Source organism: Grammomys surdaster, unplaced genomic scaffold (genome assembly GCF_004785775.1).
Source record: "Grammomys surdaster isolate TR1022 unplaced genomic scaffold, NIH_TR_1.0 181, whole genome shotgun sequence".
Classification (NCBI taxonomy): domain Eukaryota; kingdom Metazoa; phylum Chordata; class Mammalia; order Rodentia; family Muridae; genus Grammomys; species Grammomys surdaster.
In genome coordinates, this window is record NW_021604626.1 from 3734095 (window position 1) to 3751931 (window position 17837).

The 17837-nt window shown below is 48.8% G+C and overlaps 1 protein-coding gene across 4 annotated transcripts in view; it reads right to left on the minus strand.

The window, feature by feature from the left end:
* Positions 1 to 17837, minus strand: part of Disc1 (DISC1 scaffold protein) — a 208513-nt gene that overhangs the window by 122685 nt on the left and 67991 nt on the right. For all 4 annotated transcript variants that reach the window (XM_028767739.1, XM_028767737.1, XM_028767738.1 and 1 more), the window contains 2 exons: positions 11461 to 11578; positions 8340 to 8575 (listed from right to left, as the gene is read on the minus strand). In XM_028767739.1, the coding sequence (XP_028623572.1) occupies positions 8340 to 8575; positions 11461 to 11578 (354 nt within the window). The remainder of the gene's footprint in view (positions 1 to 8339; positions 8576 to 11460; positions 11579 to 17837) is intronic.

Consider the following 17837-nt stretch of genomic DNA (forward strand, 5'->3'; position numbering starts at 1 on the left):
ACATCCAAAGACATAGGTCTGTGTGATTTGGCTGGAATGCAGACATGTCCTTAGAATACACCTTTAACCTCAGGATAGAATGCAGACACACCCTTAATACACACTTTTAGGTAAAATTAGATTGTAGAAGGAAACAGCCATGTTTGGAAGTGATGTCTAATTGAGGGGCAGACAAAGTGATGCATCAGAGAAAGATCTGACAGACTGAGTCAGATAAGAAACACCCAACTCTCAAAGAACAGACAGGAAAGAGACAGCATGGGGGAAAGAGAGAGAGTGAGTCAGTAGGGAGTCATTGCAGTGAGTGCAGTGCAGTGGAGTTGAGTTTGTTTGTAAGCTTATGCAGTTCAGTGCAGGTCAGCAGAGGCAGTTAAAGTCAGAGAATAAGAAGAAGCCAGAGAGTAGAACAAATTTGCCAAGCAGAGCAATTCAGTGAGAAGCTGAGAGAAGCCAGATTGAATCAGTCACCTGTGAATGGAGTTTGAGCCAGAACAGCTGACTTGAACTAGCCAGCCAGAGTTCAGAAAGAACTAGAAAGAGTGAGCTTATTTAGCAGTAAGTCTATAAGACAACAATTACATCAGGTGAATGAAAGATACATTTTTACAGGGTATAAAGATACTTTTTTAACAGGTGTCTGCTTATGTGAAGAGCAAGACAGGAACAGACTACTTGGACTGCTGGAGAGATCGGGGCAGAACCTGTCACACAGGGCTTGGTTCGAGACTCAGTACTGGTTCTGGAGCCTGATATCCACACTTGTAACTCTTCATCAGCAATTGTTTTTCCTTCTTCTGCCAGGCTCATAGGAGTCGATTCAAACTGTACATTTTTGTTTGCTTGTCTTTTTGACAGGGTTTCACACAGATCAGGCTGACCTTGAACTCACTCTATAGCTCAGAATGACCTTGCAGTCCTGACCCTTTTGTCTGTGTCCTGAGTGCTGGGATTACAAGAGTGTACCATGACACTCAATGTTTGTGGTGCTAGGGTCAAACTTACAGCTTGCTGATACTGTTTAAGTACCAGCTGAGCTCCATCCCCAGAGCTCCATCCCCAGCCTATCATCTGGAACTCTCCGAATCAGTGGATCTCCACATAACAGAACCTTTGAGCATTTAATAGCACAGTATGTGTGTTCCCAAACACACTCAGAAATCAGCTCATGGGTTTACACATTAAAACAGACAGCTGCTCTCTTCCTGAGTCTAAAACTGAGCTGGCCTCAAGGACAGCACCTTTAGCAAATGTCCCACATCCCCGGTGAAAAGCAGGCCAGGTATCACCTTTCCAGGGCTGGAGTCAGCTCATTGCTCTGGGCTCTGCTCTGCCCCTCTCCTAGAAAGAAAATGAGCCTCAACTCAGGCATCTCCCTGAGAGGACGAGGCAGTGATGCGGGTAATTGAATGCATTGTTTTATATCTGATTTGATTTATATTTAATTTATTTAATTTATGCTATATTACTTTTTTTTCAGTAGATTTATTTTACTAATTATGTGTTGCGCTGGCTAATATTAACACTACTTGTATCCCCAGGGGATACGCAGAATGGAAGTAGCGGGGGTTGGGGGGAGACTATGAATCATCCATGTATATTACACCAGCAGTTCTTAAGGTATTTTTAGTAGTAAGACTCTCCGAGACCGTATCAATTCACAGAACCCAAAGTGCAACAAAGATAACAGAGGATCTGGTCTAACAGGAAGGGAGTATCTGATGTACAGGGAGCTATGCTAACTCCGTCCACATTTGGTGCTGCAACCCCACACTACCATCCCCAGGAGCAGGGATACCAGTAGAAAATACATTATACCAGCTACACGTTGACAGGGGTTCCAGGAATGTCAGTAACAAAGCTTGTCCCTGTGTTTCACTAAGATAACATATTGATAACAAATGATCAATATCCCTTCAGATCTTGGTGTGGTGATGCCTGCCTGTAATCCCAGCACCTGGAAGGTGGAAGAAGGAGAATCAGAAGTTCAGACTCATCCTTGGCTTCACAGCACATTTGACGCCCACCTGGGCTAAGTGAGATCTCTCGGTCAACAAATGAACCGTGAACTACCCTTCAGATCAAAGGGCACTGCAGAGACTCAGAAGTTGTCCCCAGATGACCTCTTTTACAAACAGTAACCTCTTCACTCACAACAACTGTCCTAGGGAGTCAACCCTTGGGGTAGCCTGGTCTCGTTCGTTGGTCTCCTTTGGTTAACCTATGTTTTCTTTACTTCTCCCCTCCCTCCATCCCTCTTCCCTGACTCCCTGCCTGTTTAGGAAGCATAGATCCTTTAGGAAGTAGAGCCTTGCTGGAGGAAGTGCATCCCTACCTGTGGGTTTTGAGAGTGTGTAGCCCCACCCTACTTCCTGTTCTCATTCTGTTTCCTGTGTCCGGCTAAAATGGGACCGGCCAGCTTCCTGTTCCTGTCTGTTGCCGCGTATTCTCTGCCACAATAGTCTCTATCCTTCTGAAACTGTGAGCTAAAATACGCTGATTTTCCTTGAAGTTGCCCTGTCGTTTTTACCACAATAGAAAAGTAATGACAGCAACCCCAGATGCTAAAGGCTCACCCTCAAAAGTCTTGCATTCCTGCACACGAATGCGTGGTCACACTTACTCTCTTGGCTGATATTTACCTACCTCACCAGTTCTTAGAAAGCAAAGTGTTGAGGAAATGAGGGAGGAAAGAGGGAGAAACAGAAGGGGAGGGAAGGAGGGAGAAAGAGAGGAGAGGAAAGGGGGAAAAGAAAAGGAAATAGAGAGATGGGGGAAGGAGGGAGACGGGCAAGGAAGGGGGCGGGGGAAGAGAAGAAGGTTGGAAAGAGGAAGAGACTCTACCAATGTAGTCTTGGCATCAAGAAGTCTCATCTTCCTCCAGGTGACTTCAGATGCTTTCAGGCCTAAAAAGAGACACTGTTCCTGTCAGACCAGGCAGGTTCCCAGGCAGAGGCAGAGAACACAAACAGAGCCCAGGAGTGAAAGTTAAACAGTAGCCACCCCCAGAAATGGGGGTGCAGACTGGAGACTGCTCCCTGGCTGAGGGCTGCTTTGGCGTACTGTCCTATTTGGTAGGTAGGTATTACTTCCTCTCGTCCCCTGCTGCTTCCACTCACTCATCTTGGGGATTCTCTGCCACAGCTCCCTGATGCAGGGGTGTGTCTCCAACGCCAGCCTTGCTGTCTCCCCGAGTCTCCCCACTCTAATATGGTGTGTATTTGAAGGGAGGAGTTGATGAGTTTTGTGCCCAGTCAATTGTGACCTGCTGGCTTCTGCTAATTCAAATCTCAGTTGCAAGAAGCCCTGCACCCTCCCCAGCCCAGCTGTGCCACAAGCGTCCAGACTCTCCGAGCGAAAACCAGCCAGATTTGCTATAAGCAAGGATTGGACTGTTTCACAGTTTATGCCAACAGTTTGTTTTAAAAAAAAAAAAAAAAAAAAAAGATGCGACATGTTTCTTCCAAATGCACAACCAGAGACGGGTCATCCATGAGCTGCCAGAACACATTTCACACGAAGCATGAAAAGTCCCAGGAGCCGAGTGATGAAGGACCCAACCACAGACCAACGTAAGCAGCCAAACATCCTTGAAGAGTGCCAGAAAGCCTCACACCAGCCTGCTGTTGTTATTACTACAATTACCCTCATCTGGCTGTACAGGGAGCCAGATGCATGCTATCCGAGGTCCCGGGCTGCCCTCCCCTGGAATGAAGCACAGCCGGGGGGGGGGGTTGTTGGGGGGTACAGCTGGCAGCACTGGAGAGCAATGAGCTTGGATCACCACTCCCCTCTTCCTCATATGCCAAAGAGGCAGACACCCCCGCCCCCATGCACAGATACAGCCCTCGAGAAACAGTGGAAACTCACCTCGCTCCTCTGTCCCCCCTCTTCCTCATTCATCAGCAGCCTGCTCCACCTTCACACCCCAGCCCCATGACCTACAGTGTTAACAGAGCCAGCTTGGGATGGAATCAGCTCCAGGTTCCTTCCAGACACCTGCATCAAAGGAGGTCTTGCGGGACAAAAGACAACTGCCAAGGCTGGACAGTTGACTCTGGTTAAGGGCACTGACTGCTCTTGCAGAGGACCTGAGCTCAGTTCCCAGAATTCACATGGTGGCTCACAACTGCCTGTAACTTCAGTTCCAAGGACCCAGTGCCCAGTGCCCTCTTCTGACCTCTGTGGGCATTGGGCATGTATGTGGTGCACAGATACAGACAGGTAAAACATTCATATGGATAAAATAAACTAAATATTTTTTTAAAAAAATTAAGATAAGTTGGAACGTGTTTTTGAGCCCAGGGGTTGAGATTTCAGGCAAGACCCTAACTCTCTTTTGAATTTAACTTTTAATTAGCGTGTGGTATTCCCATACATGAGCTTTGCTTGTTCGTCTCCACCCCAATCTGCTCATGATCCCCCATCTTGTAAACGCCAGCAGGAATGAAGACCTCCCAAAGAGGCACGTGTGTTCCTTCCTTTGGCCATCAGATTTTGGCTATCAGGAGTCTCACACTGGAAGAAGGAGAAGGCCGGAGCCATCCAGAAGGAGCTTGTCCCTTAGAGAGATGTCACATGGTTCTGGTACCTTGTTAAACTACTGTGCAGGGCAGACTGGAGCTAAGAGGAAGGTCTGTGCTGGGCGGAACCACACTTGACCAGCACTGCTTAGCTACACTCACTCGTGCCCTCTATGAGACAAAACCTCCTGTTAGGACCCTCACGGTGAACTTGGGGGTCATTGGACCTCACTGTTCCTTTAATGGGTCATACTAAATAAATCTTTCTCTGCTGTCATGATTACTTGTCTCTGTAACTACCCTACTGAGAACAGGTGTCTTGGCTTACTTAGTCTGTTATGGCTGCCAAAGGCCCAAACTCCGACCCTAACGATTGTGGTATAAGAGTCTCCATGTTACTGCCACCCCCATGCTCACTGCTGGAACCCTGCCTCCCCTACGTTTTCCTTTCCACTTTCATGGAGTCCCTCAGGGCTGGGGCCTGTTCAGGTATAGTAGGAACAGCAGGGCTGTGCAGCTGCAAAAGCATCTCCTGCAGGAGGACCTAATTGAGGACTGCCTGTGACACCAACATTCCTGCAGGAGGACCTAACTGAGGACTGCCTGAGAGACTAAGGGTTGCTAGTGCAAATAATGCCAGCCAATCGGGAACTGCTGTTTAGAAGAGACGCTTTCTTGGGACCAATGGGGCGCAGGTGGAGGGTACTAAAGGAGCTTGCAGCAGTCTTCAACTGGCTGCGGCCAGTTTCTCGCCTGCTCTTGGAGTCTGTGTCATTGACTCTGCAGCAACTCATCCCCAGTCCCCAAGAGCAGAGAGCTGTCTAGGGCACAGGCAACATTCAGGTCCAACAGCCCCTTTTTCATGACTGTTCTTCATGCCCCCTACCAAGAGCCCTTAAATCTGCAACCCCCATAAGAGAACCCCACCCCTAGTGCCATGGTTCCTGGAGAAGGACAGGCACTCTAATTTTCATTTCCTCAAGGAAGTCTACAGGGCTGGGTTCCCAGACTCCAAGATACCAGAAAGCTAAAGGTGGCGCGTGCCCAGCCTGTAATGGTTACCTTAACTAAATTATAACTCCTGCCCCTCACCTTCTCAGTCAGCTCACACATTCCTTTCCTTGGAAAGCAGAACCCCTCCCCGCACCCCCCAACCCGTCACTCAGGAATTAGCCTCAGCCTGGCTGCAGGTCTGAGCTGTAGACTGTGTGATGACCCACCTTCCTCTGAGACCTGCAGGTGGACACATGCTGCCACAAGGGCCCAAACTCTCCTCCGAGCCCCTGCCACAATGCTGCTGCTTACATTTAACAAATCTACCCTAAGAGACAAATCACCTTTCCTGTGTCTTATGCATTTTCTTGCCCTCTCCATACCCCTTCCTTAAAGCCCCTTCCCAGTTTCCTGGCCTATGACCCCACTCCCACATAAATACACATATATGGAAATCAGATGCTAGATCCACCTGTAAGAGAGGACACGCAGTACTTGTCTTTCTGGGGCATCACTTAACCATGCCGTTTTCCAGTTCCTTCCATTTTCCTATACATTCTGAAGTTTCATTTTTCTTTACAGCCAAATAAAAGCCCATTATTGCTGTGCCACGGGCTCATTACCCAACAGAACCACAATGACCGTGGATGTGTATCCCTGGGGCAGGAAGCAGCCTCTTGGGTCAATGCCTGGAAGGAACTATTGCTAGGTCGTTTGGTCTTTCCATAATTAGTTTCTTGAGAATCCTCCACACTGATTTCCACAGTGGCCGCACCAGCCCGCCCTTCCGCCGACAGTGAATGAGGGCTCTGTCTTCTCTACCGCCTCAACACTGTTTGTTGCCATTTCTTTTTAACAAGTCTGGCATTTTATGTGGATTCTGTGTTTCTGTATCCTGTCAGCTTCCTGGCTTGGGACATCCTGATCCTCCTGGTGCTTAAAAGTTGTCTTCTTTGAGCTGCTGCAATTGATGGTGCCAGAGGAGAGATGGTTTCTTTATGGGTGAAGTCTCCCTTAGGTTGCCCATGCCTGCCGATGACCCCATACCCACATGTATACAGATAGAACTTAGGGGACTTAGTGGGATTTGAGGGGGTTTTTTTTAAGGACATAAGGTGTTGTGGGGATACTGGGAGAGACCCGGGAGGACTTGGAGGGGACAGGTGAGAGGCAGTTATGATCAAAATACATCCTGTGCATTATGAATTTCTCAGAGAATATTTTTTTAGAGTACTAGGTGCCCATCAGGCCTTGGTCAGCTTCAAGCCAGCACAGGTTCCCCAAGCAACATACTGGGATGACCCTGTCTTTGGAAGTTTCTGGGTAAGTCCTGGCATGGTTCACCCACCCATGGGAAGACCCTCCCACTTGCTTGAGGTCAGAAAGTACCTCGAGTCTGAAGCTGACCTCCATTGATATGTAAGAGTGTATTCCCTGTGTATCCAAAACAAGGTTTGAACCTCTGAAGATCAGACCAGCCTGAGCTACACGGTGAAACCCTATCTCAAAAAAAGTCAGTCAATCAATCAATAACAACCTAGTAGATGTGTATTTCACAAGCCCCTCCCCCAATGTAAAACACAGGAAAGACTCGCTTTGTGATAGGTGAGACAGCAGGTTTGAAAATCCTGAACATGTTTTCCTTTCCTATTAGGGCGTCGGGCAAATTATAAACTTCTCTTTTAATTATTAGTTTTCCTACTCTTCTATTCACTTTCTGGAAAACAGACGGGCAAATAGATACAACCCACAAAGTGAAGGCACCAGGCATATGGTGATTGTTTAGTCACCAACAACCAGCAGTAAGTACAAGGTTGCTCATTCATCCAGTTCACCCCAGTGCCTATGAAGACACTGGTTAAGTTGTCCTTTGCTGGTTTGTTTGTGGGGATCTTTTTTTGTTTGTGCACATGTACATACATGTACATACATACATACATACATACACACACACACGAGAGAGAGAGAGAGAGAGAGAGAGAGAGAGAGAGAGAGAGAGAGAGAGAGAGAGAGATTAGGCATCTTCCTTAATCACACTCATAGGGTCACTGAACCTGGAGCTAAGCTGTAAGCTGGCTGGCCAGCAAACTGCAGAGATCCTCCTGAGTCTGCAGCCCCAGAAATGAGGTTAAAGGTATGTACCCCTGCACCCAGATTTCTTTTTTTTTTTTGGTTTTTCGAGACAGGGTTTCTCTGTATAGCCCGGGCTGTCCTGGAACTCACTCTGTAGACCAGGCTGGCCTCGAACTCAGAAATCCGCCTGCCTCTGCCTCCCGAGTGCTGGGATTAAAGGCGTGCGCCACCACCGCCCGGCTTGCACCCAGATTTCTACATGGGTTCTAGGGGGTCCAAACCCAGGTCCTCATGTGTGTGCGATAACACTCTATAGCTGAGCATCACCACAGCCCAGGACACAGTCTTTCAATGCCATGCTTTATCCCTTGAATAGAAGTGGAATCTGTCTCTCTCCAGATGATTGTCTTCAGCAAAAGCCAGTGTCACTATCTCTAATTGAATCCCAAATGTAAGAGAGAGGGAGAGAGGGAAAGAGGGAGGAAGGGAGAGAAGAAAGGAGAGACAAGCCAGCCCCTTGGAATGGTGGAAACTGCCTCTTGGAGAGGAGACATTGCTGACAGTTAGGGATTGAGTGGACCGAATACCGAATAACTCCCAGTGCTCGTGGCTAACCCTGCAGGCAATCTAACATCGAAATACCTCCACCCCTTCCACTCATCAAACAGACTGCCTGAAAAGGACCTATGGACAAGGGACAGCAAAGTCATCTCAATAACCTGGTGGAAAGAGGGAAAGTTGGAAACTCAGTACCTCCTGAGGGTTTCAGGCGGCTCCACATGGAAGGAAGCCTGGCTGGCGGAGGTCAGGGTCTCTCCCAAGGCCCTGCTGACCTCCTGCAGCTGGCCTGGGGACAGCTGGGCCACCAGTGCCATCTGGTCACAGCCCTGCCACTGGAGCAGTGTCTCCTGCTCCTCCAACTCTTCGTTCAGCTGCTGTTCCTTTGCCTCCAGCACAGACATCCTTGCTTGGAGAGCTTCGATTTCCTTCTGCAGAGAGAGGGGGAACAGATCTTAGCCATTAACCCTGTTCTGCTGACAATGAGAGCAGCTAAATGACAGGGGGCCGTATGCACCATAGTCTCAAAGCCCACCTGCCCCTCCCTTCTGAGGCAGGCAAATTCCAGAAGTTTGCTGAACTGGAAAAAAATCACGCCAGCTTTATGTTTTTGATGAGCTGGCAGGAAGAAAAACATTGCCTTCCTCCCAAGCATTAAATATGGACAGGTGCGGGCCAAGGTTTTGATTTGATAAAACCCAGTGAATTGTGTATCGCTGGCTTCCCTTCTGGCGAGCAAGAGAGGGTGCTAGCAGCTCACACCCCACATCTAGACGCCAGCTGTGAGCCAGGAGGAAAAAACCCTGTCCACAAACCACGAGAATTTAGGATGCACAGAGAGGCTTGTCACAGCAACAGGACTGAGAGCACAAGTCGGGCCGTGGAGTCTAGTGTCCTTTAGAATGTCGGACAGTTTAGCTCCCAGGATTGGTGAGGTGACTCTGTCAGCCAAGTGTTTGCTGTTCGTGCATGCAGAGCTACTTCTGATTTCCCAGAACCCATGCAAAAGCTGGGGTCCCACAGAACGAATCCGTAACCCCAGCATGACTCACTGGCCAGCCAGCCTAGCCCAGTCAGTGAAATCTAGACTCAGTGAGAGACTCTGTGTGAAAAATGAGGTAAAGGGAGATTGGGGTAGGCGTCCGACATCAACTTCTTCTGCCCTGCACATACATGTGCACAGGGCACATCAGGGTTAGGCGAATGTGGAAGACATTGTGTTATGCCGCAGGGATGTCATGGAAGATTGATACTGTAATATTCTACTTAGAAGAGACTCCCAGAGTAGGAAAGGAGATTAGTGTGGGGTGAGGAGTGGGTGGGGGGATGAGGATGGGGGTGGCAGGGGACGGAGAATGAATGTTTATTGGGGAGAGTTTTGTGATTGGATAGTGAAGATGCTTGCATGGTTTGTGTGTGTGCCTAATGTTACTGAATTGAGCGTGTAAAATGGCAGAGATGCTAAATCTCTCTTCTATAGTTTCTATAGTTTAGGACAACTTGAGCTTGTCTTCCCAGTATGGGGAGGCAATGCCTTTGCATTGCTGTAGGTTTAAGCCTGGGCTACAAGATGAGTCCTGGGCTAGCTCTGGCTACTAAGTGAAAGGTTGTCTCTGTGAAACAAAAAACAAAACAAACAAATGGGGGGTGGGGGGGGTAATGTGGATCTCAAGGGCAGACACAGAGCAGCAGGGCCTTGTTGAGTCCACAGAGCCTGCGGGCTAGCAGGAAGTTCAGGGTGGGGGTGTTCAAGCTCATCTCTCTCTGGGACTGCAGGTGGGTGCGGGAGGTAGTTGCTGTGGAGAGTCTGCTCCGTGGGTGGAGGGAACATTCAGGAGATAGGGAGATATCGGGAATTAAGCTGTGCTCTTATCAGCTAGGAACAGCGAGGGAACAGGGGCGTGTCCCTCAGCAGAGCCTGGTGCTGTGTTCGGACTCCTACGCAGAGAGATGGCTATCTGCCCAGCACTGAGCACACGCTGTTCAATCACCTGCTGCTTGTTTATTCGTTGGCCTGGAGACAGATGATAGTTACGGATTAATGTAGATTCTGGGTCAGTCAATTAGTGCAAATTACGAGTGCATTTGTGAGTACCCGTGTGTGTGTGTGTGTGTGTGTGTGTGTGTGTGGTGTGCGTGTATGTGTGTGTGTATGTGTGTGTATGTGTGTGTGTATGTGTGTGTGTGTGTATGTGTGTGTGTATGTGTGTGTGTATGTGTGTGTGTATGTGTGTGGTGTGTATGTGTGTGTGTATGTGTGTGTGTATGTGTGTGTGTGTATGTGTGTGTGTGTGTGTGTGTGGTGTATATGTGTGTGTGCTTGAATGTGGGCACATCTGTGGTGCAGCGTTCTTTCTCAGTAAGCTGAGTGACAGACCTTTGCATCCACACACATTCTGTTTGTCTATCCGGTGATGGCCTCTCGGGCTGTCACCCATTAGAGTGATTAGATGCCTCATCCGGCCCCTGCCTTCTTTTCAGGTGTGTATCAACAGTGGGATTGGTGACTGAGTGCTAAGAACTCTATTTTTAAGTGTTTGGGGAACTGCAAGATTGTTTTCCATGATGAGCCAACATCTTATTCTTTGGTTATTTTTTTCTCACTTTCATGTGTGTGTGGTGTTGTCTATGTGTGCAGGCGTGTGGGTTCATGTGGGTGTGTGTGCATGCGGAGGCCCACAGTTGATGATAATAAGAATCACATTTGATGGCTTTTCCACTCTGTCCACTGAGGCTCTTCCCATGAATCCCTGGTGCTGTTGGCCGGTGCTTCACAGGCTCCCAGTTCCTGTTCCAGGCTCCAGGCTCCAGCAGTCCCCCACCCCGACCCCTGGCTGCTTCTCAGTCCCTGCCCCGGATCTACTCCAAGACTTCCAGAACTCTTTCCTGCCTCTGCTCTCTCACCTTGGAGCCTCACTCAAAGTTCTAACCCTGGGCACTTCTTGGCCAGATGTCACCACTGCCATGAACCAAGCATGACCTTCATGTACCTGCTGGTCATTACAGATGCAGCCTCATACCCGGGCTAGACTTAAAACCATGTTCCTTAACAGTTGTTTCCCAGAGTCCACCATGGTAGGGATTCCCACAAAGCATTCCCAGACATACCGGCTGCTACAGACAGAGAGCAGAGCCAAAAGTCCTGACTCCCATAATGCCGTGCGACTGCAACCCTGTCGTGTGCAAGGGAGTGGCCGTCCCACCACCTCTGCTTTGAGTCCTTGCACCGCAGCCAAGCAAAGGCCCCTTCACCGCATCTGACTTACATGGGTAAGAAATGGCCCACTCTCTCTCTGGAAGATTCTATACCGCTCACCTGCAATTGCTGTTTCTCTTGAATAAGCCAGTCCCGTCTGGTGACAGATATAGGCAGGCTATCCTGGGCGGTGGTCCTCGGCTGTCCAAGTGTAGCTTCTGGATCATCGCCACCAGCCCTTCAAGTAACAGACATGCATGGGTACAGGTGTGGAGAAACAGATGTGCTTAGGTCTACAAGTACTTAAAGAGACGGCACAAAGCTTATCTGGATGCAGGTCATCTGGGTACTCACGGGGATGAATCCTCTCATGCCCTAATGTACATTTCTGTTTCAACTAGGATCTGTTGGGCCTTTTCCCCTCCAACCAAGCTGTATCAGTCAAGCCTGTACTTCTGTGTGTCCTAGCCTATGGACACCCCATGGACACCTGACACATAGTTATCTCAAACTAAACTGCACTGGAAGTATAAAATACAATCTAACTTAGAAACCCCATATGGGGGCAGGGAAAGTGCTCACTTGGCCTGGATGAAGCCCTGGGTTCCATCCTGTTTCTCCTTGTTCTCCCCTCCCCCGTGGCATCCCACCCCCCTCCATGGGAAAGTCCCCTGCAGGGCTCTTCCCAGGATGGCACAGGCAGAACACAGTTCACAGGGGTCAAGGTCACAGTGAGAACTTGGCTTTGCCTTTCTCTGTCTTTGAACTAACCCCTCCCTCTGAACCTCACAGCCTCTCCATACTGGACTACCTGGGGAAGGCAGTAAGCCACCCTGTTCTTGGGTGGTTGCTAGGGACCTCCAATGTCCTACCACATGCACCAGTAAAGTGAACATTGGACCTGTCTGGTGGGCGCAGTCCTACACGGAATGAACACAAATACAAGACTGCAGCACAGTGAGCCTCTCTCCCTGTAACATGATTCTAAGACACCCTGGCTTCCGGCAGTTGTAGAAGAGAGAAGAGGCTTCCTCAGGCCTCTGAGCTACTACAGGCTCTGCAGGCTTGACTGTGAGTGTCAGAGGAAGACAGCTCCTCTCGTGCTGATGTCCCCAGTGAGTCGGGGCTCAGCAAACACCTGCTGGATGGCTTAATGAACCCATAGCCTTAAAAATGGGGAAGTCATTCCATCCAGTCTCCCGCTATCCTAGCTCATTTCTGCCCCTCAGTTATTTCCCAGTTTGCTTGGCATATGCTGATATTAGTGTTCCTCGTACTTCTTGAATGGATGCCATCTGGGTTGAGGTGGGAGCTCTTGTAGGAAATCAACACAGAATTGACATATCAGCTGCAGAGGCAAGTCATGGGTGCATAGCTGGGAACCGTGCATGGTGCTTAACCCCCACCCATCACCTAACCCACAAGAAAAGCCCCGTGCTCTAAACAATGCTCCTGTCTGTCTCTCATGCTCCTACTTCCAGGACAGAAGAGATCCATGGAGAGCCAGGGATGGCCCTAGGACGCATCACTCAGTTATGAAGCAGAGACACGTTTCCATCTTCCATGTCTGGTCCCCAGAGTTTTCCTCTGCTACATAGCCTTTCCTTCATGTTCGATAAGTCTTAGTATGTGATAGTCCCTCATGGCAGAGCAAACGGGCATTGCTACTATAAACTAATCAGAATAAAAAATGAGCAGACCCCTCAGGGGAAGATTGAAACATGCAGTAGCACGGGATGTTAGTACTTGGTGCTAGTGGGGACCCAGGGGCCTGAGATCTAGGATTCCACTCTCAGACTCAGGTTTCCACTAGGACCTGACCAGTTGTGGGAAACTTGGGTCTTTCTATCTGGTTTTCTTCTCATCAATTGCTGAAGGGATGAAACTCATCTGTAAAAATCCGATAATGAGTCTCGGAGAAAAGTACAGCAGGGAAATACGCAGGCAACATCTTTACTCCCCAGTAACATCCAGCGATCTCCTTCCCGGACCCTGTGTGCCCATTCCAATCTGAGGGTCACTGTGCCCTGTGACACTGCAGTCTGCTTCAGTGTATGCTTGAGATCAAAGGGTGTAAGCTCAAGAGACAAATACCACCCACACTTGCTTCTGTGGCCCCATCTCAGGGAAGCAGAGGTGCTTCTTGTCAGATGCTGTTCCTCTGGGGAAAGGTCTCTGATAAAAAATAATCTGTGTGCATATGCACATGCACTCACACACATGCACACTTGGGCACACACACACACACACACGCATGAGCGGACATGTATGCACATGCACACACATGTATGTACACTTGGGCACACACGCATGAGCAGACATGCATGCACATGCACACACACATAAGCACACGTGCAGCTAGGTGACAAGAGTGACCAATGTGATGTCCATATTATTGAGGAGTTGATGAGAAGTCACATGGCATGCAGTGAGGGGAAAACGAGGTATAAATGAGAAGTTCACCAGTCAACTGCTATAGTTACCAAACACTTTTGAGAAGAGAAAAATTTCCTTCAACTGGGTGTTGACCTTCTAACCCTGGTGTGCCAAAGAAGTTGAATTTAACCCCCATTGTTCCCGAATCAGAAATGAGAGTTGATAAGAACAGGCCTAGAAGTCCTTCCCCAAGTCTGTAACCATGGGGTAGGGGCCTATCCCAGCTTTTACACATGCAGAGCTTCCTGCCCCATTCCTCATGGGCTGCCGCCCCTCAGCCCCTCCTGCCTCCCCCTGTCAGAGTGAGGGGTGGACATATTTTTCTCCCATTGATTAGGTCAAAGAGGAAGTAGTCCGTCCTCCTACCCCCACCAGAGGTCAGAAAGCCTCAGCACCTCAAAATAGAAGAATGGGATCTGATTCTCCAGGGTATACAACTGTCCAGTTTGTGTTCTCCTGACAGCTGGGACTGAGACAAGGATCTGAGTAGTTTGTCTTTAGAGACACAACCAAAGACACAAGAGAATGGGACAGCAGCTTAAGGATCCACGGCAGGGAGATGAGGCTGTGAATCTGACCTATGGTTGGCATCTCAGGTGACAGGACCATGTGGGGGTAAACATGGAAATACCCCCGTGTCTGTGCCATCCACCTGAGACATTATAACAAAGTGAGAAAGTGGGTTGACCAGACTGGCAAACAGCAGTTCTCAACTTTCCTGACGCTGCGACCCTGTAATGCAGCTCCTCACGCGGTGGCGATCCCCAACCAAAACATTATTTTCCTTGCTAATTCATCACTGTAATTCTGCTACTTTATGAATTGTAAGTATCTGCTAAGTGACCCCTGTGAAAGGGTCAGTCAACCCAAAGAAGTCACAACCCACAGGTGGAGAGTCACTGCTGCAAAAGCTAAAAACCACCTTGCGCAGAGGAGGAGGGGCATTCACCTTACCCAGGGACCGCCCCCCCCCCTTACTGAGCAACAGAGATTAACACCTGAGAGACAGTGAGAGGACTGACGGCCACTGTCAGAGCTACTCAGTGACCCTCAAACCCTAGTGACCTCGGTGCTAATGTAAACAGTTCTCAGGGTGGGTGGGCAAGTTTGCTTGAGAATTTGAACCGTAATTTTAAAACAAAGGGACAATAAAAATTAAGTAGATAGTAGGATCTGAGGTTGCTTACACCCCCTAGAACACGACTCTAAACTTTCATAACTTGAGAGGTTGAGAGACCTCCTCCTCCCATGGCCAGATTGACAGGGAGGCTTAAAATCGGAGGGTCTCAGGAGACGCTCTGGCAGTTTGAATATGGGAACATGCATTGCTTTCATCAGATTCTCAAAGAAACACTTGATCCCAGAAAGATAAAGAGGAACTTATTTGAGTTACTAATCTGTGTTGAAAGCTGGCCATGTTGACAAAACTATTCTATTTCTGCAGGAAAAGTCCCCAGTATTTAGAACAACCTTTCTCCCGGGACTCAGGACTGAGCTCCCGAGAAGTTTGTGTCCAGAGCCCCCTGGTGGTCATAGTGAGGACTGCAGGAACTCTTGTCTTCAGGGTCCAGCCAACCCTGGTGAGAGCAGACAAACTTTGCAGGCCATGGAAAAGGTGGCACAGGCAAAGGCCGACTTTAATAATTAGCAGCCATGTGGCCATGCCCACGTGCTCTGTAAAAATGTGATAATGACGAAGATGTCAAGTCATTTCTAGCTATCGTGATAACAGGACAGGTGAGCTTGACAAAAGAAAAGCCAAGCATAAAAAGTAACTAAAGAGAGAAAAACCAGGTCCCTCACTCTCTGGTGAGGAAAGCAGGAAGCACAGTGGTCGTAGTGGGCTAGTGAGGGGAGGAGATGGGAGCAGAGAACCTGATCCCAGCCTCCAGGCCTGGGCTGTGGCATCAAAAGGAAGTTTGGCTGAAGGGAGATTCTCCCTCCATCCAGCTCCCTGCCACCCTGTGTTCACATATGTTTGTGAACCTGTCCAAACATGTATATGTATGTAACTCCTGCACCCACTCATTTGGAGGGGTACACAGTTCCGTCCTCCTCTGGAGACAGTCACCTTTCAGAATGAGGGATATTCAAGGCAACAGATTGAAGGCTCAGGGCTAAGATGGTCACCCAGGATACTCCAGGAAGAGTCCCTGAGATGTGACCAACAGGCAGAGGGCGGGGGAGGGGGAAGGGTGGCTTCATTGTCTTGGAGGATGAGCAACCATTGGTGACTGCAAGGGGACTCACAAGAGACTGGAGAATTGAGCAAAGTTCTGCTGTGTGAGCAGCTGGTGCTGGTGATGACCAGTTAGAGGTCGGCACTGGTAAGGCTGGCTCACAGAGGCTTTGAGGGTCTCACAGAGAGTGAGGCCCGTCCTGAAAGCCCAGGAGCTACTGCTTCCTGCGGGGCTCCTCTGACTGCTTTGTGGGAACGGATGATGTTCCAGAGTGGAGTCAGCAAAAAGCCAGCAAGGCAAGAGGCTGCTGAGTGCTGAGCAAAGGAAGCCTTTGGGCTGGAGGCTGGAAGGTGACAGAGAATGACAGAGAGATGATAGAGCTGACCAGAGCTAGCAACTCATGAGTTAGAGAGTCAAGGAATGGAGATCTGAGCACTTCCTGAGGTAACTGAAGGTAGAAACCATGAGACAGGGGACCTAGGAAAAGAGGAGGAAGTACGAGGACAGGGATAATAGATTTGGCAGGGTTTCTTTTTAAAGATGGCGGGTCTGAGAAGATAGCTTGGAGGATGAAGTGCTTACTGCACTAGCATGGGGATCAGACTTCAAACCCCAGAACCCACACACAAGGGAGGCAGGCTTGAGGGACCATCTGTAACCCCTGTGCTCAGAAGATGAAGCTAGGGTGATCCCTAGGAGATCCAGCTGGCTAGACTAACGAAAATCAATGAGATCTGGGTTCAGCAAGAGACTGCACCTCAATAAAGTAGAGAACAATTGAGGAGGACACTTTGGGCCTCTGTATGCGTGGGCACGCGCACGCATGTGCACGCGTACACTCACACACACATACATGCATACTCACATGCACGCATAAACCACATAATGCACACATGTAGATATGTGTACACTCACATGCACATGCGTGTGTGCACACACCATGCACATACACACACATATGAAAATGTATATATACATGCACACATACAAAGGCAAAATAAAATTTAGAAGAATGTCTCTGGCAGGGTTTCCTAGAGGAACAGAACCAAAAGAGTGCATGTACTATAAGAGAGAATTAGATTGGCTTACACACTAGAGGCTGGCTAATCCAACCATGCTCCCTGCATGCTGCCGGGGCAGAGAACACAGTCACAGCTCAGCCCACAACGCTGGACATCTCAGCAGTATCAGGTCAGAGCTGGAAGCCTGGAAGCTCCCTGGAGAAATGTAGGTATTGAGTCTACATCAAAAGACCAAAAAAGCAAGAGCCCAAAGTCAGGAGAACTGCTCCCCAACATATCACAGAAAGATGGAGAAGGCACATGAGCTTTGTCCTCAGCCTTCTTTCTTCTCCTGATCACTGTCCCAAGTGTCAATCATCTCTGGAAATGCCCACACAGGCCCCTGGGTGTGTTATACCATCTCTAATGCAGTCAAGTTGACAGGCAAGACCAGTCATCACCAATAACAAGTTTACTTATTAAGGCAAGGATGAAACCACAGTACCTCTGTATGGGTAAAGAGATGAATTTAATCAATGTATTAATTAACCAATGTATTAATTAAATGTATTATTAATTAATTAAATGTAGTAATTAAGTGTAAATGTAGTAATTAATCAATGACCACAGGAAGCTTGCGGTCAGCACTCTACAGAGAGGTCAGTGCTGGGGAGGACTCCTCAGAGGACTGGGACTCGTGGAAACTGAGCCTGATTTGTATATCTGAGACATACTGGAAAGAATGCCGGATCCTGCAGAGGTAGGGATGTCAACGTGAGGATACAAGCAGAGAGAGTCAAGATCTCAGAAGCAACAAGGATGGCCAGTGACTCCAGGGAGGAAAGAGGACAGAGCTGTGAGTGGAGATCAAAGAACTGAG